The 26,390-nt window shown below is 53.0% G+C and overlaps 12 protein-coding genes across 12 annotated transcripts; 4 read left to right on the forward strand and 8 right to left on the reverse strand.

The window, feature by feature from the left end:
- Positions 1–101: 101 nt before the first annotated feature.
- BDV17DRAFT_254551 (sugar porter family MFS transporter) lies at positions 102–2,374 on the forward strand. Its single transcript, XM_073756789.1, has 5 exons — positions 102–541; positions 590–699; positions 746–911; positions 972–1,004; positions 1,124–2,374. The coding sequence occupies exons 1-5, from the start codon at positions 306–308 to the stop codon at positions 2,178–2,180; spliced, it is 1,602 nt and encodes a 533-aa protein (XP_073619325.1). The 5' UTR covers positions 102–305; the 3' UTR covers positions 2,181–2,374.
- Positions 2,375–2,588: 214 nt separating this feature from the next.
- BDV17DRAFT_197025 (uncharacterized protein) lies at positions 2,589–3,680 on the reverse strand. The gene is made up of 2 exons (XM_073755206.1): positions 3,101–3,680; positions 2,589–3,022 (listed from the first exon to the last, which is right to left on the reverse strand). Exons 1-2 carry the CDS (start codon positions 3,417–3,419, stop codon positions 2,727–2,729), a joined length of 615 nt encoding a protein of 204 aa, XP_073619326.1. The 5' UTR covers positions 3,420–3,680; the 3' UTR covers positions 2,589–2,726.
- A 990-nt stretch (positions 3,681–4,670) lies between these two features.
- Positions 4,671–5,456, reverse strand: BDV17DRAFT_254555 (copper transporter family protein). The gene is made up of 2 exons (XM_073756790.1): positions 5,321–5,456; positions 4,671–5,261 (listed from the first exon to the last, which is right to left on the reverse strand). Exons 1-2 carry the CDS (start codon positions 5,396–5,398, stop codon positions 4,716–4,718), a joined length of 624 nt encoding a protein of 207 aa, XP_073619327.1. The 5' UTR covers positions 5,399–5,456; the 3' UTR covers positions 4,671–4,715.
- Positions 5,457–5,727: 271 nt separating this feature from the next.
- On the forward strand, positions 5,728–7,895 carry BDV17DRAFT_254556 (ferric reductase family protein). Its single transcript, XM_073756791.1, has one exon. The coding sequence runs from the start codon at positions 5,784–5,786 to the stop codon at positions 7,824–7,826; it is 2,043 nt and encodes a 680-aa protein (XP_073619328.1). The 5' UTR covers positions 5,728–5,783; the 3' UTR covers positions 7,827–7,895.
- Positions 7,896–8,024: 129 nt separating this feature from the next.
- Positions 8,025–9,204, reverse strand: BDV17DRAFT_254558 (uncharacterized protein). Its single transcript, XM_073756792.1, has one exon. The coding sequence runs from the start codon at positions 8,770–8,772 to the stop codon at positions 8,446–8,448; it is 327 nt and encodes a 108-aa protein (XP_073619329.1). The 5' UTR covers positions 8,773–9,204; the 3' UTR covers positions 8,025–8,445.
- Positions 9,205–9,448: 244 nt separating this feature from the next.
- Positions 9,449–11,726, reverse strand: BDV17DRAFT_254559 (transmembrane amino acid transporter protein-domain-containing protein). Its single transcript, XM_073756793.1, has 10 exons — positions 11,364–11,726; positions 11,295–11,308; positions 11,176–11,248; positions 10,792–11,123; positions 10,577–10,720; positions 10,310–10,524; positions 10,057–10,254; positions 9,953–9,980; positions 9,734–9,849; positions 9,449–9,664 (listed from the first exon to the last, which is right to left on the reverse strand). Exons 1-10 carry the CDS (start codon positions 11,594–11,596, stop codon positions 9,578–9,580), a joined length of 1,440 nt encoding a protein of 479 aa, XP_073619330.1. The 5' UTR covers positions 11,597–11,726; the 3' UTR covers positions 9,449–9,577.
- Positions 11,727–13,033: 1,307 nt separating this feature from the next.
- BDV17DRAFT_254561 (glycosyl hydrolase family 61-domain-containing protein) lies at positions 13,034–14,459 on the reverse strand. The gene is made up of 2 exons (XM_073756794.1): positions 14,042–14,459; positions 13,034–13,971 (listed from the first exon to the last, which is right to left on the reverse strand). The coding sequence occupies exons 1-2, from the start codon at positions 14,358–14,360 to the stop codon at positions 13,133–13,135; spliced, it is 1,158 nt and encodes a 385-aa protein (XP_073619331.1). The 5' UTR covers positions 14,361–14,459; the 3' UTR covers positions 13,034–13,132.
- Positions 14,460–16,324: 1,865 nt separating this feature from the next.
- Positions 16,325–16,870, forward strand: BDV17DRAFT_288011 (uncharacterized protein; the record flags this gene model as incomplete). The annotated part of the gene is made up of 3 exons (XM_073761291.1): positions 16,325–16,373; positions 16,431–16,574; positions 16,695–16,870. 3 exons carry the CDS (start codon positions 16,325–16,327, stop codon positions 16,868–16,870), a joined length of 369 nt encoding a protein of 122 aa, XP_073619332.1.
- Positions 16,871–18,162: 1,292 nt separating this feature from the next.
- Positions 18,163–19,093, reverse strand: BDV17DRAFT_197076 (uncharacterized protein). The gene has a single exon (XM_073755208.1). The coding sequence runs from the start codon at positions 18,907–18,909 to the stop codon at positions 18,433–18,435; it is 477 nt and encodes a 158-aa protein (XP_073619333.1). The 5' UTR covers positions 18,910–19,093; the 3' UTR covers positions 18,163–18,432.
- A 540-nt stretch (positions 19,094–19,633) lies between these two features.
- On the forward strand, positions 19,634–22,282 carry BDV17DRAFT_197052 (sugar porter family MFS transporter). The gene is made up of 8 exons (XM_073755207.1): positions 19,634–20,145; positions 20,195–20,258; positions 20,308–20,616; positions 20,670–20,804; positions 20,864–21,131; positions 21,183–21,279; positions 21,337–21,578; positions 21,637–22,282. Exons 1-8 carry the CDS (start codon positions 19,740–19,742, stop codon positions 21,970–21,972), a joined length of 1,857 nt encoding a protein of 618 aa, XP_073619334.1. The 5' UTR covers positions 19,634–19,739; the 3' UTR covers positions 21,973–22,282.
- A 921-nt stretch (positions 22,283–23,203) lies between these two features.
- BDV17DRAFT_288013 (NPP1 family protein) lies at positions 23,204–24,038 on the reverse strand (the record flags this gene model as incomplete). Its single annotated transcript, XM_073761292.1, has 2 exons — positions 23,204–23,721; positions 23,795–24,038. The coding sequence occupies 2 exons, from the start codon at positions 24,036–24,038 to the stop codon at positions 23,204–23,206; spliced, it is 762 nt and encodes a 253-aa protein (XP_073619335.1).
- Positions 24,039–24,289: 251 nt separating this feature from the next.
- On the reverse strand, positions 24,290–25,884 carry BDV17DRAFT_197186 (5'/3'-nucleotidase SurE). The gene is made up of 2 exons (XM_073755209.1): positions 25,449–25,884; positions 24,290–25,401 (listed from the first exon to the last, which is right to left on the reverse strand). Exons 1-2 carry the CDS (start codon positions 25,621–25,623, stop codon positions 24,683–24,685), a joined length of 894 nt encoding a protein of 297 aa, XP_073619336.1. The 5' UTR covers positions 25,624–25,884; the 3' UTR covers positions 24,290–24,682.
- Positions 25,885–26,390: the final 506 nt, after the last annotated feature.

A 26,390-nucleotide genomic window follows, 5' to 3' on the forward strand; every position in this document is an offset into this window, starting at 1 on the left:
GGGAAGATGAGAGTGTGTGGTTCCATACGATTCGCGTCGGGGATACCGGGCCCGGCGCGCTTTGACACCCCTCTAGCAGAAACAAGAACTACAAACCCCATGGGGACTTACCAGAATGGGCCAGCCAGGCGCAAGGGTCTTGCTTTTTATCCCGTTCAGCGCCCTGATTGGTCCCTCCTTTTTGCCGTCGTTGAGTGACCCCGTGTTCTCGGCGCAGTGGCAGGGATATAAGTCGGTGTGTCTGCCTTTGTGGGGACGGTGGCCAGATTTACCGCATCGCTGAACGCAGAAGCGCATCGACAACCATGGCCGACGAGAAGAATGTCCAGCCCGCAGAGCAGAAGGAGGCAGAGGGGGGAGTCGAGGAAGTCAGGGTGGCTCATGACGCTCTCAACACCACGTACAACCCTCTGTCTCTGTCGATGTTCCGGCTATACCTGATCTTGATTATTCCGTATCTATGCGGATGTCTCAACGGGTATGACGGGTCGCTTATGGGAGGTCTCAATGCGATGGAGTCCTATTTAGCATTCTTCAACATGTACAACCACCAACCCCATCTCAAGGAGACCTGACTGACCGAAATCAGGGAGACCTCTGGCTCCAGCACCGGCATCGTCTTTGCTATCTACAACATCGGCTCGATCCCAGCAGTCTTCTTCACCGGCCCAGTAAATGATTATTGGGGGCGTCGCGTGGGTTCGTCATTACTGCCATTTATCATAGGGTCGCGCTAACAGCATAGGCATGTTTGTCGGAGCATTCATTATTGTGATCGGGACTTGCATCCAAAGCCCATCGGTAAACCGAGGGATGTTCCTCGCAGGCCGATTCATCTTAGGTTTTGGTGTCAGCTTTTGTTCCGTATCTGCACCGTGCTACGTCAGTGAGATGGCCCATCCGGCGTGGAGGTTAGTGTCTATACTTGTTGGCTCATATCCATGAAATTGCTGACACATGTTTTTACTCAGGGGAACGATTACTGGGCTGTATAATTGCACATGGTGAGCAACACCGACCATGGTCGCTATATGAGGACTCTTCGCCTCCCCATATGCCACTCCATCATCTCATCCACCCCGTTTCCCAAGACTTCTGTCTGCAAACTGACAAGTATATCTAGGTATATCGGCTCCATTCTTGCCAGTTGGGTAGTGTTTGGCTGCTCCAGGCTTGACAGCGTCGACTCGTTCCGCATTCCAATCTGGTGCCAGCTCATATCGTCAGTCTTCGTCGTCATTGGCGTATGGTTCATCCCCGAGTCGCCGCGGTGGCTGATGGCGCAGGATCGATCAGAAGATGCAGCCAAGGTTCTGGCAAAATACCATGGTGACAACGATCCAGAGCACCCAATTGTCCTCTTACAGCTCAAAGAGATGCAGCAAAGTATCGCAACCGATGCTTCAGACAAGAAATGGTGGGACTACCGTGAGCTATACACCGGGCATTCCGCGCGTCGGAGGCTGATATGCGTGCTGGGAATGGCCTGCTTTGGCCAAATATCTGGTAACTCAGTGACGAGCTACTATCTCCCAGTGATGCTGGAGAACGTCGGTATCGTAAGTGAGAGCAGGAAGCTTCTGCTAAACGGCATCTACGCGCCGTTGTCATTCCTCGGAGCCATCCTAGGCGCAAGAATGACAGACGTCATTGGACGCCGCCCACTGCTCATCTACTCTTTGCTCTTCTGCTCAGTCGCATTCGCAATCATCACTGGAACATCCAAGCTGGCTACAGACGACCCCTCAAATACCGCTGCCGCAAACACAACCATCGCCTTCATTTACCTCTTTGGTATCATCTTCTCCTTCGGTTGGACCCCGCTGCAGTCCATGTACATCGCCGAAACCCTAACTACCACGACCAGAGCAAAGGGGACCGCGGTCGGAAACCTGGCCTCCTCCATCGCCAGCACTATCATCCAATATAGCTCCGGTCCTGCTTTCGCAGACATCCAGTACTACTTCTACCTGTTCTTTGTGTTCTGGGACCTCATTGAGATTGTAATTATGTGGTTCTATTTCCCCGAGACCAAGGACCGTACGCTTGAAGAGCTCGAGGAGGTCTTCTCTGACCCCAACCCGGTGAAGAGGAGCTTGGTCAAGCGTGATGCGGCGACGGTTCTGAATACCATGCATGTTGAGGGTGCAGCGCTGGAAAATAAGGAGGCTCAGGTGTAGCGAGGGGCATTCGGCCATTGTTTGTTATTAGGATCCAGGTGATTAGCGGTTTGTGTTCTGTAGTTGACTATAGCAGAAATTTCCACCCTCTGTTCTGACTGGCTCCATTTTGTACACAAATAAGTTCGTGATTCGAACATCCTATGGCAAGCCTGCACAACAGTTTTGTAGGGTTTAGTAAGGTCGGAATTACATTTGAATAACCGGTAGTGCTCGCCTCACGCCTCATACAGCAGCTACGCAGTGACAATTGTCATGGTACACGCGCGATATTATCTCAATCCCATGGAAGGTGCTGGACCGGGCTGTGTCTGGCTGGGCTGAGTGATGCTGCAGAAACTGCCCCCTTTCCTCCGTGAAAGCGCTCGATCCATTGATCTAACCACCAAGTAGATAGGTCTATCCTAGCATCATGCTAGCAAAACATCAAATAACTGGAACCACGCCTAGCAAGTTATATATACACTCTACAACCCCAAGCCCATTCAGACTTCTGCCTTGAGCAGTTCTGTCTCATATCCAACAGGCGCATCATCATCGCCATCATCAGCAAAAAGACCTGATACCTCCACTCCCTTCGCCCGCGTATATCCTCGTCGATATTACCGTGCGCTCACTCACGAATACCTCCAGCACTGAATTACCACGCCAAGCGCGGATCCGTAATGGCTCTATTGTCTCGTCTCCAGTGCGGGGGTCGCGACTCATGAACAGGGTGTGTGGTGCCTGTTCTGGCGCGCTGTTGATCTGGTTCGAAGAGTTGGGTGAGAGAGGTGATGGCCGGGTTATGGTGAATGTTGAGGATTGGGGTGTGAATGTGAGGGTTGTTCTTTTAGATGAGTCTGGATGGTGGGCGTTAGTGTATGTCCACACCTCGGATATCTGAATTGGGAGACGCATGGATGATAGTAGGGGCTTACCTGTTGAACCGCCAATAATCACGCCGGCCTTCTGGCAATGCGGCGAGACACTAAACGAGCAACCGAGTTCCCACGTCCGAGTCTTGACTTCGTCTGGCGTGAATCCAAACTTGACCTCGTCCATGTCCAATTGACGGTAGCTAAGATCTACCCGCCCCAACCGTGCATACCGAACAGACAACCCCCTGTCGCAGAGCCCTAATAAGAGGCTCGTACGGCTTACTCGCCAGAGTCCGAGCCGTAAACAAACCATGACTATCCTCGACATACTTAAGCGAAGTAATAGAGGCAAGATCGCACCCCACAGCACCAACAACATCAAACTGCGTCTGCAAAAAACACCTCACGCGGCATAGAGAGCATCCCGCTCTAGCCCTGGCTTCCGGCGGAGATCATCACACAGGTCGTCCCCAGGGATCCAGCCCCAGACTACGCGCGTTTGGGTGACTAGGTCGAAGAAGGAATTCGCGGCGGCGTAGAAGGTTCCGTGGTCGAGGTGCCCGGGCGAAGACGTAGGTCATCTGGACATGGCCGGAAGGGGTTTCGCCTTCGTTCGCTTCTGTTCGTCGCAGGAATCCGGGCATACAGAGTTGTGCGCGAGGGGCGCGTCAGGGGCCACATCTGCACCTGTGCATCCGCAACACGTTGCTCTTGTGGTGAATGTCCTTCACTCCCCATGATGAGAAAATCGCGCTCCGTCCCTTCATCATCCCTCAAGCTGAAAAAGTTTGTAACCTCCCAGTTTCTCCCTAGATTGCCCACCATCTCGACAGGCGCACGTCCAATCCGACATTTACCAGCGGCCCAAGGTAAGTCCACTGTGCCACGTCCTTATCGTCAATGACATACAGAAAGACCGCCGGAGTGGAGTCTCGAATACGGACAGAGATGATACCAAAAAGGTTATCATTTCCTCTGCCCAGTAGCTTGCTCATGTTGGGCCACGGTGCGCAATACGGATCGTGCCATCCAGTGACATTCGACTCTGCCGGCTCAGCTGGCAAGACTGGGTTTCGCGAATCCTTCGTCCATGTGCGGCCCCCGTCTGTTGAACTCGCCAGGCTAAGCGACTCGCTTCCTCTTGTGTGCGGGAGCGTGTGGTGGATTGGTAGTACGCTGACGGATGTATACGCGATGGTCAAAGCCTCAGTCTCAGTATTCCTTGGGGTCGGGCTCGACCCTGGCCCTTGGCCTCGGTCGAACTGAACCGTCACTGCCTTTTTGTGACAATGAAAGCGGGATCACGTTAGAGCCTAATCTTCAGTTCGATCCTGGTCGAGACTGAGGTCCTTGGGGTTCTGGTGAACAACCCGACGGGAAGCGTGGAGGAGAGATACAGCGAGATTTTCTCTGCCTCGAAGAAACACCCATTGTCGAGATGCAGCACTGAGTCATTTTCAAACTCAGGGATCAAGACCCGAAAGTAGTATATACCTCCAATCACACTCTCTTCGGTTTGCGGTACAGGTATCCAGGAACATGGCTACGCAAACCCATCCGAATCTAATACCCGCGGGATACATTTCCGAATGCATGTCTACTAATCCTTAAGGCTCTTGATCAAAGACAGCGCCAGCGCTGACTCTCTCATTATCATGATGTACTTGCATACAGATCACCCACAACACTTCGTCGCCTCCTCCTCAACAACACTAACCTTGACCTGCTTCGCCAACCCAGCCCCAGCTCCAGGCCGTGCCCATTGTAACCCTTGTGAACCCGCTCCCATTCCCTGCCCAAGAACAACCCGGTACACCCCCCAATCAAAAAACAACTTCCCCAAGAACGCCCCGATAAAAATCGATATAATCATGTACCCGTTATAATGCATCGCAATCAACATGGTGATATACGCCGTCCCGAACTGCGCCACGTGCAGGACCGCCCGGATGATTTGCTGGAGTGGGCTCGCGCGGTAGGTCATGATATTCGTCGGCGTGTTGCAGGAAAGAGAACTGGGGTCGTCGAGCGTCGACATTGCGTGCCGTGTGAATTGACGCTGCAGCGACTCTTCGTAGTCTTTTGAGATCCGGCGCAGGAATTCGAGGGACATGCCGAGGAGGGCGACGCCGATGCAGGACACCGCGAACATGCCTTTTGTTGTGACGTGCCAGGTGGAGGCGAGGAAGCAGGTGTCGATTGTGTTCCAGTTCCAGATCATCTAGACAGCGAGATTGAGTTAGAACTGCGATTGCAATGGTTCCGGAGGAGATGGCCTACCTCGGCTGTGCAGGAGACATTGCTCATTGAGCTGCCCATGTCCATGCCCGCCATGCGCGGGAGGTGGTGGTGTTCCATGGTGAGTGTGATGTGTAAGGTCTCTATCACAGTAGAAACAGTGGTGTTTTTTTTTTTTGAGTTCAGGCATAGTCCCCTTATATCCAGACCCAAGATGGTTGTCATTGCCATTGATTAGATTAGTTATGAGTGGGTCTGCAGCACATTTGAGCACATTTCTGGCTTGGCATTTGCCGCCAGCCAATCAGACTGCAGCTAATCAACCCTAATCTGCTCAACCAGTGGAACCTGAGCAGATTTGTCAACCCCTGCTGCTCCAGATTGATGATTGCCATGGCCCTGGCTCTTCTTCTGGCACGGACAACCTAGAAGCACCGGAGAATATAATTCGGGCCCGAGCCACGTTTCGACAAGGCCTGACACGATATGACAGACTGGCAACGATATGTCCGTCAAGAGACACATCCAGGACTTCAGTAAGGACTCCCAGTTGGAGTACCACTGGGGCTATGCCTCGCGTCAGGTCCCCTGCACGAACGATGTCGGGGCCTGCGAGTATCTCGATGCTGTCTACCACGAGCATGACCTGGGGATGCTGTACACCTTCATTCTGTGGGCTGTCATCTGCGGGGTCTTGTTCCTTTGGGTGCTGGGGAGGCATCTTTTCCCGTTGACGAGGGTGACGACCGCCTCGAAGGACCAGCTCCTCGAGGACTCGACACCCCGTCAGAATGCCTTGTATCGAGCCGGTACATCGATCAAGGCTCTCGTCCGGCGATATCTCCTCGCCGAGTCATTGCCTTCGATCTTTGGTCACACGACGCGACTGCAGATTGTCATTTTGGCTATGCTCGTTGGGTACCTTACCATCTTTACCTTTATCGGGATCACGTACAAGACGTGGATGAGTCCCGTCAAGGGCATGCCGGGGGTCTACAACACTCGGACTGGGCTGGGCCCCTGGTCAGACCGCGTCGGCGTCCTCGCATTCGCACTCACGCCTCTCTCCGTCCTCCTCTCCAGCCGCGAGTCGCTCCTCTCTCTCATCACCGGCGTCCCATACCACCACTTCATGTTCCTGCACCGCTGGATCGGCTGGATCATCTACATCCAATCTACACTGCATACGATCGGCTGGACGATCATCGAGGGCAAGCTCTACCAGCCTCAGCCCTCCGCGTGGAACGAGTGGGTTGCGCAGACGTATATCATCTGGGGTATTGTGGCGATGATTCTCCTATCTGTTATGGTCGCCGCAAGCACACAATGGGGCATTCGACTGACGGGGTACGAGTTCTTCCGCAAGTCTCACTATGTCCTGGCGATGGTCTATATCGGCGCCTGCTGGGGCCACTGGGTTCAGCTTTACTGCTGGATGATTGCATCGCTGATAGTCTGGTTCTTTGACCGTGGCGTTCGGCTCGTTCGGACGTTTGCTCTGCACCACTTCAACACGCCGAACACGACGCATGCGTTTGGGATGCATGTTCCCGGCGCCCGTATGACTCTCTTCCAGCGCGCACACGACGGCGACATCATCCGCCTTGATTTTGAGCACAACCATGATGAGTGGAAGATCGGCCAGCACTTCTTCCTTTGCTTTCCTGACCTCACCCTTTGGCAGAGTCACCCCATGACCCCGGCGATTGCCCCAGGCCAAAACCCGAGAGCTCAGAACCATACATATATCATTCGGGCCCGCAAGGGCATCACGAAGCAACTCGCGCAGTTGGCAGCCGCTGCTCCTCAAGGAGCCGATCCAACGACCTCTGTCATCCTCTCCGGTCCCTACGGCCAATCCATCATCAATCAAGACTTTTACACCGAAGATGATGTCAACGTCTTCTGCGTCGCCGGCGGTACGGGCGTGACGTTTGTCCTTCCTGTCCTCCTTGCCCTGGCGAGTACTCCCCGCCGCGGCCTCCTCGAGTGCTTGTGGGTGGTTCGACGCACGGACGACCTGAAGTGGATTGAGCCGGAGCTGAACACGCTCCGCAAGGCGGCGGCTGCATCATCGAACTTTCGAATTCGCATCTTCGTCACCCGCGGGTCTGGCGATAAGCCGTCTACCGCCACAACAACAATAGCACCACCAACCGACGCATTCGCCCAAAGCAAAGAAATTACAGCAACCAACGACCACCAACTCCCCTTCTCCCCCTCCGACTCCCCAGACTCCTCCGACTCCTCCGACTCGTCACCAGACTCCGAAACCTCAATGAAAGAATCCACCTTCTCAATCCACGCCCCCTCCTCGAGCGCCTCATTATCAAGCGGAAACACCGAGCACCCCGACCTCTCCACACAACTATCCGAGTTCGTGGCGCGGACTGTATCGGGCCCCACGCGCGTTGTGGCAAGTGGACCTTTGTCCATGGTTCGCGATCTCAGGAGTGCGGTTGCGGCGTGCAATCGGCCTTCTGCGGTGTGGAAGGGAGACGAGAGGTTTGATGTGCAGCTTACTCATGATGATCGGTTGGAGTATTAGATATAAGTTGAATGGGCTGGGCTGGACTCGCTCTGGTATATGGATCTCATGTATATAATCTCGAATAACAACGTATGTACTCTTTCTACTCGTACGGTGACAGTGAATTGTTCAACTGTTGGGAGACTCTCAGCGCCGGCCGGTGTTTTCTGATGGAATGGAAGTGTATGTATGTATGTATGTAAGAGAGGTGAGGTCCAGTATTGAAGGAAACAACCGGGGGTATCGTTGCTTTGGGGTCGCGCTGTGATCAAATCCCGCGATGCTGACTCACTGTACTGCTTTGGACGCACAGATGTATGTATGTGACCTGGTGAGCTGCACACCCCAGAGGCATCCTTCACCTGGCAAAGATAGTTAAGAACATGTCCGTGTCCGGGCAAGGGGGAGCGGTTCCCAGGTGAAGACGTATCAGACATCAGATTCCAAGTCCATTGGATCGCCAGCCAGCCCTCAACGCCACGTACCAGGACCTTCTATCATCTAGCCATACAGAGCATAGACAGAGTACTTAGGGAGATAGACCTCTGCTGTCTTTCCATAGCATAAAGTGAACAAATGGCGGCCCAATTCGTCCACCACCCTCCATTACAGGTGGCCCCGCCTTGAACAACTGGCCTCAATCCTTTGCATCCTTAGCAGTCGACTTCGACCTCGCCCTCGACCTCGACCCTCCCAGCCCGACCCCAGCGACAATCGCCGCCCTTGCAAAAGCCATAAAAACAGTTGGAACAATCGCCGACAGGTCCTCACCCCGCCAGGCACCTGGATCCAATCTCCCCTGCATCCTCAACCCATCCCAGAGACTATACAGCAAGATAACATCCCACCCCAGCCAACACGCATTCAGTATCTTCCACACCTTGATATCGTTCGAGTGTCGCAGGAGGATAGCCTGGCTGCTCGCGACAAAGAAATACGCTGCGCCGAGTTGGTTGAAGAGCATATTGTGCGTTGGGTCTCGGACTGCGAGGTACGGAGGGATGAATGAGTTCAGGTACGCGTCTTTTGAGGTGAGGGTTGTGATGCACCCGATGGCTGAGGCGAGGGGCTCGTACCAGAGGAGGACGAGGCGGTAGAAGAGGGGGATGGTAATCTGATACAGTGCGGGTTTGTTATACGAGTGAAGGGCTATGTGCGACTTGAGGAATTATTTGTTCTTGGGATGGGATGGGTGATGGGATGGGTGAGGAGTTGCCTATATGGATGCATGCCAGCAACTAGTGCTGACTGTGCTGATATTATCTGGCCCTAGCTAGTACGGGCTTAACCTGCGCAGGGCATCGAGAGGAAAAAGCGGCACTGCGCTGGAGGATGGAACAGGTCAAATAAAGCTTGCAAAGGATCTTGTTGTTCCATATACTATGCTGCAATTTTTGTAATCTCACACCCTTGGTTATAAGTGAAGGGCCATGTGTTCTATGCACTTCCTTGTACCAAGACCCACGCCCCGACCCCCCCTTTTGCAGCGTTGGCAAACGGGGGCTTGATTTGTTTATCATTGTCCATTGCCCCGTCGCTCTTTGGCACCCTGTGCCGGATTTTCCTAGAACGTGCAAGTTCCATTTGGGCGGATACCAGTCAAATTTATATTTACGACGACCATGCAATGAAGACCGTGGAGATAATTCCCCTCTTCCTGACTGATACTGTACAGTACTTCAACGTTCTAGCTATTGAACAAACAACCGATTTGCAACAAACTTATATACGCAAAGCTAACCCATCAATACCCCCAGTATATTCAAGACCTAAGAAGCATTATTCGCACACGAGAAACTGGCACTGCTTGAGTCCTCGTGCAGTGCCCGTCCAGAGACATATAGACCGAGTCCGCACTGTATAATCGTCAGCTCACTGGACTTGCTTGGAGTGGAACGGGAGAGTGCAATTGGAAGTCAACTTACAATACAAGCAGACACAGCAACCATCCCGATATTGACCAGTGTCAGGAAGGTCTTTGTCGGACTTGCGAAGAGGCGGTTTCTGTTGAGGTAGAGCCAGAACATTCCGCTGAATCCGTCTAGAATCGAATGAGGATAGGTTAGTTTGGGGTCACGATCGATACTTTGCTCGGTTGGAAAATGATAAGAAAGGGTGAAGAGGGAGTGGGAAGGTAAACGGACAAGTAAACCAGCTAGCGAAGAGCGAAGCCTGCGTAGAAATAAATCCCATTAGTTTTTGACCCAACGGTGACGGAGGGATGGATTTCAAGGAGAGGGAACCGTACAATCAAACTCAGCAAATTATTGAACACTGGAATGGCCGACGCAATGATCCACGCGATGACCCATGTCCCCAGCAAGATGAGGGCCCAAGATCCAACAGAGACAAGATCCTTCTTGTGCATCCGGTTTGACTTCCGGAAGAGGCGGACGTAGATGTACTTGCTTGCGACGTGGCCGTTTACGACGCCGCCGATGATTATCTGATCCAGGTGTTAGACTTTGAGTTTGGGAGAGCCAGGGGAAGGGAGTATATACGGTAGGCAAGGCAATCCCGTACGCGATCTTCCCAATGATTGGGCTCGCCGAGCCCAGCGCGGGAGAGGTAACCTCTGGACCTGCGTAGCAGTAGATCACGACCGCGCTGACAATGTACAGGATTGTGTCTGTGCCTTGTAGCAGGAAGAGAGATTTAGGGTACTCTCTTGGATCCTTGAGTTCGGAGATGAAGCTGAAGAAGGCGACGTGACCGGCTGGATAAAGTTAGCAGGAGATGGAGTTGGAGATCATAGAGGCGTGGCCTACAGAACGAAAAGACGATATTGCACACTCCCAGAAAGGCATGGTAAAGGTTGGTATCGACCACGGCCTGAAGACCACCTTTCCAGGGCTTCTCGACACCAACGGCTATCATGACGATCATGACCGCGGAAAAGACACTTATGAATGCTGTACTCCATTAGCCCAACTCTCTCGAACCCCGTCCCTACCAGACCCTCGGTACAATAGGGAGTACTCACACCCAACAGAAAGATACGAAACCTTTGCCGACGTCCTCGGCAAACAAAGCAAGTAAGAAATCACCAATCCCACAACCCCAAACACAATCGAGCACGTCCCATGGTCCGTAATCGTATTCATCGCAACAGTGAATGTAAGCAGGTGGCTCGCCATGATAAACACAATCAGTAGTAGCTGGCCCATCCCCAGGAACTCACGCCCGAATGCACCGGCCAACACCTCGCCTGCGTCAGCCATGCTCTGGACGTGTGGGTATGTCCATCGGAACTGCCCGATCGTGTAGCCTGTGTAGGTGGACATTAGGCCGATTCCCACGAGGAGGATGATTGCCCTGCTTGTTCGTTAATTGGTCCGATCGAATGGGAGATGGGTAAATGACTTACGGGACGAGGCCTAGGGCTGCTACGACAGAGGGGAGTGAGAGGATACCGATCGAGACGGTTTCGGCGACCATCACTGTTTCATTAGAGCTATGCCCTTACTCAAGAGGACGTATACTTACGGAATCCGGCTTGCCTGGGACCAATTAATTAGTGTCTGGACCCTGGAGGAGAGAAGGAAGTAAACATACCACCAGCTCAGCACCTTGTACTTGATCTCCGCGTCCTGCTCATCCCCAAAAACATCTTGAGTAACAGGTTCCTCAAGGCTCTTCTCTTCATCCCCAAGCCTATCCTTATAGGAGTATAGCAAGTTTATCCTATTAGTATTATTAATAATAGCCTTAAGTTTAGGCACCTCCTGCCGCGCTGGTGCAGCCTCCCAATCCAGCGACGACGGCTGGGAAAGCACCGACTGAGTCATGATCCCGGTGCAGTAGCGTCGACGGTATACGGCCTCCAGAATTTGTTGATTAGCCTCAGGGATTGAGTTCAAATAAGATCAATCTCCGCGCTCGAGTATAGGCCCCTAGTCAGATGACTCAAAACACTGCAATGCCACCAGCAATTCGAGCTCAGGTTTGACAGATGACACATCGCTACCCCGGGCTCTCCAAAATCTGTCTGGAAATCTCTGAGCGCGCATAGTTCCACTATATGAAACTGTTACCTAATTGCCAAGGTCGTCCCCCATACAAATGGAGGGCTTCGTATAATGACTCAGCAGGTGAATGCTGTGGGTAATTCTTTGGAGCTCATCCAATCGACGACGGGAAAGGAGAATCTAGCCATGGGTCGATGGTCACGTGGATATCTACAGGGGATTCGATTCAGTACTTTTTGTACTTGTAAAAACAGGAGCAGCGATAATGACATGTCTATCACTATCGGTTGGGGACACGGCGGTCTCGGTTGTCGACAGAGAAGACATTGATCGGGATCGTGACTCGCAGCTAGACAATGCGAGACAGAAGGAGGGGGAGCCGCTCGGAGCAAATCGATGACGGTAAATGGAAAAATAAACGTGCTATTCAGATGCAGAGACCAAATAAGTACCATGGGGCGTGGCATTTGGAGAGAGGGAAAGAACGATGTATACTTACCGTCCACAGATGTGTTTCCTAAACCCGAAGATAAGGCAAGAAGGTGGTGACGGGCCGCTACGAAGACGCAGAGCAGAGAATGTATGTAAGGGGAAAGGACGCAGATGGCTAGCTTCCTGGAAGTACTAGGGGATAACGGAGGTTCCGTTTGAAGAGAAAAAGTGGGAGTGATGCAGATGGTGAAGAGAGGAGGGATGAGAAGTGACACAAGTGAAGAAGACCAAAACAATGCACTCATTTCACACCAGCCAAACATGAAAAACTTCCTGGCCCTCAATTCTACTTTGCTTCTGACAGACTTTGTAGATGCTTTTTATCACTTCAATCCTTGTTGACCTTTTGTGGTTAACAGCCGCCATCTTGCCATTTTTCCAGCATAACAAACTAGCAGACAAAGGTGATCATTTAGGCAAAAGTCGGACCACCAACAAGTCGCCTTTGTTCTACTATAGAGACAAACGGATGAGGAGCTCTGATCTATTCATAACTACCAATAGTATTCAGTCGGAATTAAACCAGCTTCGATGGTCTCCGAACTCTCTGGTGCCCAGGGCAGTGGCCCGCCAGATACGGCGGGACTCGCCAAAGTCGGCATTATACGGTAGGCTCGTCACTAAGATATCCGCTGCTATCACTTGAATGAGGGCTAGGGTAGTTTCAAGTCCGTGTAGGATGCCACTAGGACGTCTATCTAGCTTATAACTTGCGTGATTGGAATCGTGAAGATACTCAAGTAACATGGTTGACTGATCTGAGCTTGAAGATCTAAAAACCTTTGTTCATGCTATGAAACTATCTCGTATGTAATACATTGTCGTGCCATGACCCTGACCGTCTTGAAAGCCTTACTGAGCTCCTTACGCAGGGATGCACTGGGAATAGTAAGGGTTGTACTTGTGGCAGACAGACCCCTCAGCACAGCCAGTAGCCCCCTTGAAGTTCGAACCACCGCACTGCTCATAAACAGCGTTAGAGCCAGAGGCACCACCGGGAGAAGGGGCGGAAGTCGAAGGGGCGGCAGGGACCGTGGTCGAAGCCGGGGCAGCAGAGGTTGTACGGGTGAGGGTGCTGAGGGTTGTCGCAGCGGCGCTGGTAGGAGCGGCAGCGGGAGCAGAAGAGACAGCAACCTTGGCAGAGGGAGTGGTAGTGACGGTCGTAGCGGCAGAGGAGCCAGCACCAGCACCAGCAGAGCCAGTGGCGGTAGCAGCGGCGCCACCGGAGCCAGTGGCAGCAGAGCCGGTAGCAGTGATAGCAGAGGTAGCCTGGGCGATGGAGGAAGCACCGCTGTAGAGAGTCGGTCCAGGGACGACGTAGCTGTCGAGGCTGCTGTAGATGTTGACTAGGATGCCGGGGTCATCGAGAGAGTAGAGCTCGGTGCCCAGGGTACCAGCAGGCTGGTCACTTCCAGAACCAGTGATCTGAAGGTTAAAGCATTGAGGGTAGTTCTGCGCACCACCCTCAGTGCCGGCGCCGTGTAGGGCAATGATCTCGTGACGTAGGACGTAGTTTCCCGGGGCGATAGACTCGGGGATCTGCACCATCCAGCTGTTGTCGTTGTTGATGAGCTGGTCGTCTCCCCATGTGCCGGGGACAGCGGAGTTGTCGACTAGACCAACGCCGTCGATCTTGAAGAATTCGAGGGTCGTCTTGTCAACAGTCTCACATGAGTCTCCGCATGAGGCGAGGTAGTCGATAACTATCGAAACCGTCGTTAGTTAGGGTTCCAGGCTTCAGAAGCAACAAGAAAGGAATCAAGGAAACTTTACCAGGCCCATGATGCGACTCCGGCCAGGGACTCCACTGGAGGTTGATCTTGTCGCCAGCAGCAACCTTGACGTGACCCTTGGCGTTGGTGGCGTTTAGGTTGCAGATGATATCCTCGGTGGCGTAGCCGTTAGACACGTCGATGGGACCGTTGGAGTTCGGGATACCCCAGGCGGCTACAACAGGGGGATCCTCCATGTAGGGGAAGCTGTTGATCTCCCAGCCAGCGTAGTACTCGCCATTGACCACCAAGTTCTTCACGTACCCGTGGGCAGAGACGGTAGAAAGGAACGAAGCAAGGGCAAGTAAGTTGCGAGACATCTTGAAAGAGTGATTTTTTGACGGTAAAAGAATGAATAATAGCGACCAGCGCAGAATGAGCGAATGAAAGACAGACTTCAGTCAATGAAGCTAGAGATGACCTTTGGTAGAAACTGAGGTTGCGAGTGTAGCGGCAGGGCAGCGGCTCACTTATACTGCTGAATCGGCGTACCCACCTCAAACTGTCAAACGATCAGTTGGTTTATTGGATTCGCGAGACGACGAAGCCTGAGCGCCAACAGCCAGGTTATTCCCTATTCAAGGCTGCCGGGGTTTGAAGTTGAGGCCTCCGTGTTTGAGTTAGAGTCCTGCTGGGGGTTCTCCACCAATAAGCGTCACGATCGGCGCTCGGTAGAATAGGGTCATCTCTATCTGCGACTCTTGGACGGAGTTTGGTGGGCTCTTATTGCTTCATATAAACAGAGCTGTCTCAGGCAAGCTTGTCAGTGAGTTAGCCAGGGGTAAACTGCCGGCGTCAGGTTCAAGTTCTATGCCTCGCCAGCGACGCGATCTTGGCCCTATGGGTTGCATACTGAACGATGTCGACCTTTTGGCCGAAGTAAGATATAGATCAGGAGTAATTCCTAACTGATTCATATTGTATTGACCGATTATCTGTATTGATCGGTTATCTGTCGCTCGTTGTTGGCAGCTGCAACATGACGCGCTCCTGTTTGAACAATGCACCTCGATCTTGGAACTCGGAAAAGTCAGCCCTGCCAATATTATGGGAACATCGCTGATCTGAAAGAGCAAAACCCCAAGAGCCCCTGTCGCTCTTTCCGTCTTGTCCAAGGAATGCTATAGTTCTAGATGCCGATCGGCAGCTCCCAATACTGAAAGTCTTCAAGTTGCGCCCCCTTCCCCAAAACCAATACGCAATACCGCTTGATATGAGCTTCATTATCCTTAAGAGTGTAAAGAGACACAGACCGAATCACGATAGGCCTGTAAATATACGGCAACTTGTATTGATTCTCGGTACTCTCATTCCATGCATGTACGTTCGTACTTGTGCGGAGCTCCAAATATGACAGATCCATCTGCGCCTGCACCTTAGCATAAGGATACTCGAGGCCCGTCTTTATCCAGAATGCTCTGGACTCAACTATTCCTGAACAACCGGCCAACGGCTGGGCTCGCCGGTGACGAAGCCAAGGGGTACTGGGTTGACAAACCGCATCCGGACAAAACTTTCGAGTTGCAGATCAGGTGCTGATGGCTGGAGCCTATATCGCAAGCTTATGGGCCAGGTTCCGGCCCAGCTCGTATTTCTATCCTCGCATTCTGGACAATGACGGAACCTTTACACTTACCAGACTTTTCGGGCGCAGTATGTGTTTATCACTTATTGTCGTGGACCTAGGTTCCCGATATGGAAAAGCCAAGTGCTACACAGCCAGCACAAACAGCCATGAACCAAAGTTTATGTGTGCACTTTTGTAATACCGTGCAGCGACGGCACTGCTGATGATACCTGGTAGGTCTCTCGCTATTGAAGATACAACGTCATACCTCGTATTCCGCCATTCAAAGTAGCCAAGGTCGATCATTCATTCGCATCATCTTGAGCTCATGGCGATCCAGGCCGCCCAATCGCAGCTTCATGTTCAAGACAGCATCCATGGCACGTATCTCCTGTGACACTTCTCGTCTTCTTCAGTTGGCTCTTTAAGGACCCAGTCCAGCCGCATTGTGAGACGTCGCGAATAACCGTCACCTTTCCCTACCCACTGGCTTCCTGATATAGGAAAACGATGCAGCCGTTCGTATTCCGGTGATCATCTGCAGCATCACCGCCAATCATCTCAAAATGGGCTGAAACATGGAACACCCGGTAGTCTCGCTGTCCGGCTATATGATCCAAGCTGTGCTCATAATCTGGGGATATTGCGTTCGCCATAGTACCCATACCCGTACTCTTTCTCAGGTTACTTACTTTACTTCTTTCCCAGATATTAAAGATGCACTTCGCCAAGTCACTCGGGCTCATGGCCCTCCAAATCGCTCTCTGTGTGTATCACTACATTATTCGATTCGGAAACCACCACTGACTCAATCACTATACAGACACAACCTCTACCTTTGCAGACGGATGCGGCGAGTACGACGCCTGCATCGGAACGGAGTACTGCGCAACAAAGACATTCACGACCCCGGTCTCAACCGTCGTCACCACGTGTGTCCCTACCGCAACGTGCATTGGCGTTTACGGTATGTGCCAGTCCCATCTATGGTCCGTCCATGGATTCTAGCAAGGCCAATCCTATGTCAATCTATCCGATTGCTCTTTTTTCTGATCTGACGATATGCCATGTTAACAATATCATCCAGGCGGCTGCGAATTCGGCTCTCCCACCGGCTGCTGCTCAGGCTACTGCGCCGCCACGAAATGTCGTAGTACGGATAGCGACTGGCCTAATTGCTCCGAGGACCTGGGGCCTTGCATTGCGGATCAGAATTGTTGTTATGGGAATAAGTGTGTCGAGGGGCTTTGTGTGAGGGAGTAAGCTCTAGGTTTTGCTGGGTGATGCTGGGGTTGAATTTGATGGATATGAGAGTGTGACTTGTATAGTGCTCTTGGAATTCCATGGCTCCATACCCTGGTGTGGTTTATATTGTTCCCTTTGTCGAGAATGGGTCAAGTGTTTAGGTTTTATGCATTCTAGTGGAACAGTCGGTTTTTTGTCATTCCTTGTAGTCTTATATAAATTCTTGTGAAAGGAAGAACAGACAATTGGTCAGATCTGAGATGTAAGTGAGTTTTAAGTGGCAATTAGTCTTCTCTCCATTTGCGGAACTAACTGTACAGGGAGACGCAATTCATGTTACGCCGACAGCAAATATACCAGATTACTCGGGCTAGGATCGCCGAGCGTGGACACTCGGAGCACGGCCGATCCGGCACGAGGAGGTCGGCGTCGGTCGGTATGAAAGCATTGTACTGGGGGTTCTCCGTTGAAACAGAGGCACGTCTCGGCATCGCTATATAAACAGGAGCGTTGTTCGAGACCATCAGCGGAGTTCATCGTCGACGGTCTGGCTAGCCATGCTGCAGAGCAAGTATATAACCAGGCAGCCGCAAAACTCGGTTCCTAGATCCTGGTGGGAATCGGTCCCGGCAGGGGAAATGCACCTGCTGCACCATCCTGGGTCCTAACTACTCTGCCAATAAGGACGAAGAAGCATACAACTACCCTGATTGATAGGGTAGCTTCTGAGACTACGGCAAGTTATCTTGAGTTTGTAGATTGTCAGATTGTTCATCTGTCTGCAACAGGAAGTGCGGCAAACTCCTCGGGGCCGCCTGTGTAGTACTGATTTCGCGACGTGCGTGGGCTGATTTAACCAGCATACGGGAGGTGTAGGCACGTCGAGATCTAGAGCACAAAAATCCCCAGACACGAAGAAGGCTGGTGATGGGTTGTTCAAAGATCTGGACTGGGGAGGCTGCAACCATCGACTCATCTAGGACCCGAATAGCTTTCCTCAATATTTGTCCTCTGCGGAGCAGGGCATTCGTCTCTATCATGAAGTCCCACTGACAGACAGCCCAGACTCTGACTGACAGAGTAGTTTACTTGGCGTCGGTTCAGCACTCCTCATGGCACCATCCCCAGGCCCGTCCTCCACTCCACTCCACACTTTGGCCCCTTCCTTTTCCTTACTCCAAGATCTAAATGTCGCATGCCATCCTACATCTGTCAAGCGACAGTGAAAGAAAAAAAAACAAGTGCATTTCACATCCTGAAGTCGCCATCAACTCCCCGAGGAACGCCATTGACATCATGGGTAATCTCGGGCTCGCCGCACGGGATAAACCTGGCAGGTCAGCAGCCACGCCAATGCTTCTTTCTCGGCAGGATCGAGTGAGCAGCCACAGCCAAAGGCGCACCAGTCCCCGTGAGGCTGGCTGAGCGCCGCTCGATCTGTGTGTTTAACCGGTGTTGGGTGGTCAGATCGCGGTTGGCAGGGCTGGGGTGTGGCCGGCCTTGCCGGTATCCGAGCGCCTCTTGAATGTTTGGTCCTCTGAACATGTGCGACCTGGATCAAGTTTGCCTCTGTGTGGAGTTTATTCAACATCCTGGGATTGATCGTCGTCTTTCTTTCTTGTTGTCTTGGTATTCTCCCCACGTGGGGATGTTGCAGCTGGGCCTTCGGCTCTGTTTCGAAGGCGCGGAGAATGTCCGACAACCATGGAAAGCAGGAAAGACAAATATCTGTGCCCGGTGTCACACGATCTCTCAAGCGTGAGAGGTTTTGCTCTCAGCGGGCGGTGGCAAGAGTCGGCCAAGAGAGCTCTGAAGAGGTGCCCAGGAAGAAGTGGGCCATATGCTGCGCACCATACGCTGGTTTGTGCTGGATGTGTCACCATGTCCCAGGCTTCGTCCAAGAAGGCCACGATCATCACGAGAGACTTTGAAGATGAAAACGGCCTTGGACTGGCTTCCTTGGGGCCCCGTAATTGCCGGAATCCGGGGAGATGAGTGGCGAGCCCGTCTGGGCGCCGAGACTGCCGAGAGCCCCGACTCCCCCGGCTGAGGAACATTGCTGACGTCGGCCTGTTCGCTGTGAAAGTGGTGAGTCGAGTTTATTCACGCGCGGCTCTCGCCGTTGGTTGCACGGTCCGAGGGCATTCCAACTTTTCCATGATGCGATTGATGAACGAGGGCTCAATGCCCTCCGAGCCCTCCGTCAATGACGACGAGGCCTGGGCATTGGACTCGCCACCATGGCACTTATGGCCTCCGCCCCTTGGCATTGCTCCTTGTCTTCAGTAAATGCATGTTGACTCTCGCATCTTCGGGCCCTCGATGTCAGCAGCTGTAGGGCGTCGTGAGACGCAACGCGGCAGGTAGACTCCAATTTGGTCTCTCACCTCGACGATCAAACTGGGCCAACGGCCTGCAAAGACCTATGAAGGTGTTTTGCCGGGACATAGGTCGCCGAGAAACGCGCCATGGCGCTAGCAAACAGCCCGGCTGCAGATTGAGATCCTCCCAAGGCCCGTTTTCGCAGTCCATCGCGCTCCTGGACACTTGGCTTAGTCCCCAAGGAACAAAGCATGACGTGCAACTGTCCGGAAGGGGCACCGCACTGATGCTTCCGGGCAAGGACCAGTCAAGACGCGGGGGTAAAGCCATTGCCATCAGCGCTTCATTGTAACCCTGTCGTCCCGGCTTCCCTGTTGGTCGAGGTGGGGACTTGGAAGTTTTCCTCTGCTGGCGAGGTCTGAGAGACGTTAAAAGGGCTTGATCACCCCGTGGGGATGATATCGCCAGCCTTTTCCTAACTCTCATTTGCCATTTAGATTGCCGCAGTGCACGTGGGTAATAGCAATTGAATACATTGTCGGCATATCGCTATACAGCCACCACCATGGGCGAGAAGGAGTTTGACCCGGAGGACGCCCAGAACCACATTGAGAGGGAGTCATCCTCTAACTCTAGTGGGCCAGGACGGGCGGATGGCGACGTCGCGAAGGAATGGGCAAGAGACACCAAGAAGCCCTTTGGCGACGGCGACAATGTCCTCGCCGCCAATCGCAAATTGCACAACCCCTTGTCTGGCATGACTCGCGAAGAGCTATTGAAAGATGTCGAGCAATTCGCTCGAGAGAAGGGCCTCGAGCATGTTCTCGAGGATTTGAAAAAGGGTGCCCTCATTGCACAGGATCCGAAGTCGTTCGAGCAGCTCAACGACCTATCGGAGGAGGACAAGGGACTGCTTCGCCGCGAGAAAACACACCGCTGGGATCAGCCGTGGATGATGTACTTTATGACGAGTATGTATCTGGATTATGGTATTGTTCCGCAAGTGCTAACGCCAAGCAGTTCTCTGTGCCGGTTCGGCCATCGTGCAGGGTATGGACCAGACTGCCGTGAATGGAGCTCAAGAGTAGGTCTACGTGCCTCAGCTTTCTTTAGGCGCAGGCTGACTCTAGCAGATATTACTTCCCCGAATTTGGAGTTACCGACAGATGGATCCAAGGTCTCATTAACGGTGCCCCCTACCTCTGCTCATGCACTATTGGATGTTGGACCTCAGCACCACTGAACCGCTACTTTGGTCGTCGCGGTACCATCTTCATCTCCTGCTTTGTGTCCTTCGCGGCTACATTCTGGATGTGTGCTGCTCATACCTGGTGGAACTTGTTCCTTGGCCGGTTCATGCTTGGTCTCGCTGTCGGTGCCAAGTCCAGTACAACCCCCGTCTACGCTGCCGAATGTGCTCCCCCTGCAATTAGAGGTGCTCTGTATGTATCCTGAATGATTCCGGAATCTGTGCATGGCTAATATAACCCTTCAGCGCAATGCAGTGGCAAATGTGGACTGCTTTCGGTATCATGCTGGGCTATATCTCGTCCGTGGCCTTTATGGGTGTCGAAAGTGACACGCTTACCGGCCTCAACTGGAGGCTCATGTTCGGCGTTACGGCCATTCCGTAAGTCTCCCCTCGTCTGTAATGGATTACTACATAGTCTCTAACATCGCGAGCCACAGCCCAATGCTTGTCTGTGCGCAGGTCTATTTCTGCCCCGAGTCGCCCAGATGGTACATGATTCGGAACAAATATCACGCCGCCTATAACGCGCTTTGCCAGTTCCGTCCGTCCAAGTTACAAGCTGCAAGGGACCTGTACTACATACACGCTGCATTGGTCGCGGAAACGAAGCTCCGTGAGGGCAAGCAACTGTGGCGTGAGATGTTCACTGTTCCCCGTAACCGACGCGCCGCGCAATCGTCTTTCTTTGTCATGTTCATGCAGCAGGTAATCCTGTCCATGGTCAAATAACAAAATAATATGCTGACAGCTGCTTAGTTCTGCGGAGTCAATGCCATCATGTACTATTCCTCCTCCATGTTCCGCGATGCCGGCTTTGACCTGCGTCCCGCCTTGCTCGTCTCTCTAGGCTGCGGTATGTCTGTCCATTCTCGCCTTCTGCTTCTCCTTGGCTAATGAAAGTAAAAAAAAGGAATTACCAACTGGATATTCGCCATTCCCGCAGTATACACAATCGACACATTTGGACGCAGGAACCTACTCCTCACCACATTCCCCCTTATGGCGTGCTTCCTCTTCTGGACCGGTTTCTCATTCTACATCCAGGACCTGCAAACTAGAACCGCCATGGTGGCAACAGGCATCTACCTCTACATGATAGTCTACTCGCCAGGCGAAGGGCCTGTCCCATTCACCTATTCCGCTGAAGCATTCGTGAGTCTGCCCGAAACTCCAAACCTCGAAGACTCACCGCTAATATTGTCTTCCGCAGCCCCTCTACATCCGCGACGTCGGCATGTCCTTCGCAACTGCCACAACCTGGGGCTTCAACTTCATCGTCTCGCTTACCTGGCTTCCCCTGCGAGATGCCTTTACGGCGCAGGGAGGCTTCGCCTGGTATGCGTGCTGGAATATCTTTGGGTGGATTACGTGTTACTTTTGCCTTCCTGAGACGAAAGCTCTATCGCTTGAGGAGCTGGACCAGGTCTTCAGTGTTCCTACGCGCACGCACGCTAAGCATTACGCTGAGATGTTGCCTTGGTATTTCAGGAAGTGGATCCTGCGGGCTGATGTTGAGCCCCAGAAGCAGTTGTACGAGTATGACTAGATTTGTCGTGACCGTGCTCGTGCAGTTTTCCGGAAGGGACGATGGCGTTACGATAGTTGAGATGGCCGTCTTGGGATGAAATGGTATCTATCTGTAGATGGATAAACGGGGCATATCAGTGACGGTTGATGGATTGATGTTGGTGGAGTGTGTGATTTTGGTGGATATCGTGGTAATCGTCGCTGGGCTTTGGGCTTTGGGCTTCTATTGAAACTGCTGAGATTCCCCCTTTACTTAACTTTCTAATTGAACACTCTTTACTCTATTATCTTCTCTTCCCCCTAATCTTGACTTCCTTCTTCCAAACCATCATCGCCGAGACAACCCACTCCCGTATGCTCTCCAGACCAAGCTGATTTCTCTATACTCTGCTGGGAAAAGTATGGTACACTGACCCTCACCCCGCAAACGGGCCTTGGTTTTAACCAGGGCAGATCCACCGTCTAAAAGTATGCGGCAGATACAACACATTGTTCTGCACCTCGTACAACCCCTACTGGCTTCGCGCTCTGGAGATCTGTGCCTTAAGTACGACCCATGACTCGGCAATCGGTGTACCTAGGGCTCATGTCAATCCCATCTGACCATGCTCCCTACCCCGTTCAATACCATTTGCATGGGTGCCGGTAAGCGCGCTTCCATGCCTTACTTGCATACAGGCGCAAGCGAAAAGGGATCTCCGGCGCATGTCAACGAATCTCAAAATCTGTATCAGACGGCGCCTTCTGGTTTACCGAGGACCCTTTTGCTTCGGACCCGGGTTCATTTTGCTTGCTTGCTTGCTTGCTTGCTTGCACGTTGTCTCAATCTTGACTGTCATGTCAACCCAACGGTTGCACATTCGGTCACCATGATAGCTAGTATTGGATATTTGATGTTCAAAGAGCGTATATTTTTTTTTTCTCATACAAGCCTTTGGTGATGGCTTCGTTTAGTTCTCAATCCTCTCTGTTGCCCTCTCTTGATGAAGTGATATTCTCCAGGATCTACTATCGCTTTCCAGACCGGTCTTGGTGCCGCTTGCTCGAACCATGTGCGGCGTCCAATATACTGAGGTGGTTAAGCTAACTCAAATCATCAATCGTATTCAACGCGTATAAGTAGTGAAGCAGTATCCAGCCCAGCATCACCACGGAAATCTAGCTATTTACAAAAGTACCCCCAGTCATTCCCAGTCCATCCAACCCATATAGATCTTCCTACCTCCCAGCTCCCCTCCCAACCTAGGTCCCTAATACGTCGCACTCTCCAAATTCCCCGTAAACGTACTCTCTTTAAACGGCACAGTCGCATCCCCAAAGTCCGCATCCTCCAACGCCTGACTCGAAACAGCAGGCAAACTCTCCCACGCAATCAACGGCTGTGTCCCGCCAACCTCATCCGTAAGCCCCATTTGATGATTTACCGGCCAGATAGACTGATAATTGATAAGCGGATGCGTATCACTGAGCGTAAACCCACTCGTATCGCAGTTCCACTCCCCATGCGCACTCGGGCAGACCGCGACGATGTTATCTGCGCTTGTTGAGGCGGAGTCTGAGAGCCACACGATCACCCCCTCCCATTCGTGGCGGTGGCCTAGGCCTGTGCTGGGGCTGTCCTTGGGGAAGTACCAGCTGTACATTATCCCCGCGCCGTAGGTGCCTTCTGTCCCGTCGGCCATTGTGCTTCGGGCGTAGATTTGCCCGGTGCTGCTGTCGCAGTCGCCCGAGGGAGTGCCGCTTGGTTCGAGGCCGCCGCTTGTGTTGCCTAAAATTTCACGTTAATTAACCTGATCCATGAAACGGTGAGGGGGAGTGGGGGTGGTTTGGTTGGTACATACCCTCCGCATCAACAGCCGGAAACGGCACACACCCGTTCACGACCTTCAGGTAGGGCTGGTACGCGAGGTACTGCTCGCCGATTGTGCCAGAGGGGACAGTCTCCGCGAAGCCCGTGACAGCGTCGTGGTCGATCACAGCGCGGGACTCGAGGGTTTTTGTGGGCGCTGCATTGGCACCGGCAAGGGGCATCGCGGCGGCGCTGGCCGCGAGGGTGAGTGAGAGGGAGAGGAGAGTGCTGGCCATATTTTCGGTGGTGAGTCTGTGGGCAACGGTCCAGGGACTTGTCTGGATGACTTGTCTGCGCTGGGCTGCGCTGGGTTGGGAACTGGACTGGGTTGAGTTGAGGGGCAGGATGGATTGATGGGCTTGGTGTTGGAGAGGGGGTATTTATGTCTGTCTGTCTCCATTTCCGTTGGGGCTACGGAGTGGACTAGTATAGAGCACTACGGAGTCCTGACCATGTTCGGACAATTCGGTTCGGTTCTTCAGAATCTGTGTCATCCATCTTGTTCGCACTTCTCAAGTGGGCAGCCAGTGGGACCGTGGGACCTGGGCATGTTGATCGCAGAGTGTCTGCAGACTAAACGAACTAAGGCAGCCAGGAACGCGACAGAGGAACGCGTAGACAAGACGGCTTGCAAGACCCGCCAAGAGGATCCGGTGGAAACGTGCCTGGTGCGCGCAGATTCAACGGAGAATTGATCTATATTAGCCCGTGCACATGTATATTAAACAGAGTTCCCCCCGCAGAAGAACTACCCCAGTCTAGGAAATCACCGAGCTTGAATGCGGGCTAATGCATGCTAAACTGGCTGCCACTCAGACTGCCGACTGACTGCGCACCAATGCCAACTACTGCTGTCGCTCTGAATCAAGGATTGCAAGGTTTATGCCGACGGCAGGCAGGACAGCAAATCACCCAACTTATCCAAAACAGCCCCCTGCGACGTTGCATCCGCGTCTGTCTTATCTGCCGCCCCCACCGAGATACTCACGTAGCAGCCGTCTGTGCCAACGACCGTGTTTTCGGTTGGTAGACGCGTGGACCCGCACGTCTCGACGTCGTCGGCCGTAATCAGAGGGACGGCAGTGAAGATCCGCGAGAGGACAAAGCTAAAATCGTCGGCGCTGGCGCATCCGTCCACGGTCGGGAAGTTGACGTTCAACCAGATATCCTCGGGAAGGTAAGGTGTTCCCGCGCTCACGATCCGGTCGACGACTTTGGTCGCAAGGTCTGCGTAGATGGTGCTGTAGGCTGGGGCTGCCTCGTTCCAGGCTGTAGGGTCGCCGTCGGCTCCTGAGAATGCGATCGCGGGAATACCGGCTGTTGCCGATGCGTAGTTTGCCGCGCCGACTGTGCCGGAGAAATAGACGGCCAGCCCTAGGTTGCTTCCGACGTTGGGGCCGGATACCGCGAGCTCGGGGGCATTGCCGAAGATGTCCTGGGCGACGGTGTCGATTCCATGCTTGATGCTGGTGACGGGGTAGCTGTTCACCCAGTTCAGGTTGGTGTCGGTTTCGTTTGTCCCGTAGGGACCGCTGTTTGCCGGGCAGCTGTCAAACTCGCAGGCCTCCGTGCGATCAGACGGAGTTTCATCCGAAGAGCCTATGCAAATTAGCTAGAGCGCGGGTACTCTTGAGCGAAGTTCATACCTGTACCGCTCTGATTCTCTGCCGGCGCGGAAACGACAACCGAATGGCCAGCGGAGGTCAGAGCATTGTAGAACGAGCGGATGTTGATTTCGGCCCAGCCATCGTCATTGGACGAGACGATATTGATCGCCTGAGCGGCGGCGGGCAGCAGTGCGAGAGCCAGAGTCGAGCGCATGGCGAGTCAGTTGCAGGTGTTGGAGTGTTGGGGGAGTTGAGAAACTCTGCTCTTCCAGGTTTGACAACGGCAAGGGCGAATTTATCTTCGAGACTACCAAGGTATCTGGAAGTATCTCCGATCAGGTGTCAGGGAGGCCGCTTGGAATTGGCCGGCGTGCTGAATGCGCCGGGGCTGACCAGCGACGATCACTGCACTAACGTCGGAGCGTTTACGGGCCAGAGATCGCAACACGTGAAGATCAACAGGCACTGTTACAGGCTTCGCTGGGCTGCAGAGTTGCAAGCGAGATAACGCAGCTGCAGCTGCAGCTGCCAGTGTGGGGGTATGGGGTGCTGTTTCATCGGACGCAACGTCCGAGGTTGCGGCGGATTCATCGTCCGGACTATCATTACGCATTGTGCCTGAAAATCCAGAGACAGTAGGAATTATGCATGGCGGGTCGTTCGGCATCAGTAGCCTATAATTGTGAAATTGTATGCCGCCCACGGGGCTCCGTAATCAGTGTATGCTTATAGAATAATGCCAATGTCCACGTATATGGTGGGCCAGTATACCGACGTCTGGTCCGACATCGGGCCTGTAGAGATCATTCTTTTGCTCTACCACCCGGGCGTCTTGGGCGCTGGGGGCGCATTGATCAGACGGGTGAATCTGTCAGTACGGGATGATGGAACTGGGTTCCACGCGCATCTCCAGTCGCGTCGCCGTCGTGGTTTTGGCCATTCAGACGATTGATATGTCCATATAGTGGGTATAATTTTGCT

This window comes from Aspergillus undulatus (genome assembly GCF_047715775.1).
Source record: "Aspergillus undulatus strain CBS 261.88 unplaced genomic scaffold BDV17scaffold_6, whole genome shotgun sequence".
Classification (NCBI taxonomy): Eukaryota; Fungi; Ascomycota; class Eurotiomycetes; order Eurotiales; family Aspergillaceae; genus Aspergillus; species Aspergillus undulatus.

Bases quoted from the DNA above. Each gene is read 5' to 3' on its own strand.
- BDV17DRAFT_254551 (XM_073756789.1), top strand. From the start codon at position 306: ATGGCCGACGAGAAGAATGTCCAGCCCGCAGAGCAGAAGGAGGCAGAG. The intron at 912-971 runs GTTAGTGTCTAT...GTTTTTACTCAG, and splicing joins ATGGCCCATCCGGCGTGGAG to GGGAACGATTACTGGGCTGT. The intron at 1,005-1,123 runs GTGAGCAACACC...AAGTATATCTAG, and splicing joins GGGCTGTATAATTGCACATG to GTATATCGGCTCCATTCTTG.
- BDV17DRAFT_197025 (XM_073755206.1), bottom strand. From the start codon at position 3,419: ATGTTGTTGGTGCTGTGGGGTGCGATCTTGCCTCTATTACTTCGCTTA. The intron at 3,023-3,100 runs GTAAGCCCCTAC...CCCACCATCCAG, and splicing joins GATTATTGGCGGTTCAACAG to ACTCATCTAAAAGAACAACC.
- BDV17DRAFT_254555 (XM_073756790.1), bottom strand. From the start codon at position 5,398: ATGGAACACCACCACCTCCCGCGCATGGCGGGCATGGACATGGGCAGC. The intron at 5,262-5,320 runs GTAGGCCATCTC...CTCGCTGTCTAG, and splicing joins ATGTCTCCTGCACAGCCGAG to ATGATCTGGAACTGGAACAC.
- BDV17DRAFT_254556 (XM_073756791.1), top strand. From the start codon at position 5,784: ATGTCCGTCAAGAGACACATCCAGGACTTCAGTAAGGACTCCCAGTTG.
- BDV17DRAFT_254558 (XM_073756792.1), bottom strand. From the start codon at position 8,772: ATGCTCTTCAACCAACTCGGCGCAGCGTATTTCTTTGTCGCGAGCAGC.
- BDV17DRAFT_254559 (XM_073756793.1), bottom strand. From the start codon at position 11,596: ATGACTCAGTCGGTGCTTTCCCAGCCGTCGTCGCTGGATTGGGAGGCT. The intron at 10,255-10,309 runs GTATATACTCCC...CACCTGGATCAG, and splicing joins ACGGGATTGCCTTGCCTACC to ATAATCATCGGCGGCGTCGT. The intron at 9,981-10,056 runs GTACGGTTCCCT...ATTTCTACGCAG, and splicing joins ATAATTTGCTGAGTTTGATT to GCTTCGCTCTTCGCTAGCTG.
- BDV17DRAFT_254561 (XM_073756794.1), bottom strand. From the start codon at position 14,360: ATGTCTCGCAACTTACTTGCCCTTGCTTCGTTCCTTTCTACCGTCTCT. The intron at 13,972-14,041 runs GTAAAGTTTCCT...CGGTTTCGATAG, and splicing joins GGAGTCGCATCATGGGCCTG to TTATCGACTACCTCGCCTCA.
- BDV17DRAFT_197076 (XM_073755208.1), bottom strand. From the start codon at position 18,909: ATGTTCCTCAGCCGGGGGAGTCGGGGCTCTCGGCAGTCTCGGCGCCCA.
- BDV17DRAFT_197052 (XM_073755207.1), top strand. From the start codon at position 19,740: ATGGGCGAGAAGGAGTTTGACCCGGAGGACGCCCAGAACCACATTGAG. The intron at 20,146-20,194 runs GTATGTATCTGG...AACGCCAAGCAG, and splicing joins GATGATGTACTTTATGACGA to TTCTCTGTGCCGGTTCGGCC. The intron at 21,132-21,182 runs GTAATCCTGTCC...ACAGCTGCTTAG, and splicing joins TTGTCATGTTCATGCAGCAG to TTCTGCGGAGTCAATGCCAT.
- BDV17DRAFT_197186 (XM_073755209.1), bottom strand. From the start codon at position 25,623: ATGCGCTCGACTCTGGCTCTCGCACTGCTGCCCGCCGCCGCTCAGGCG. The intron at 25,402-25,448 runs GTATGAACTTCG...TAATTTGCATAG, and splicing joins AGAGAATCAGAGCGGTACAG to GCTCTTCGGATGAAACTCCG.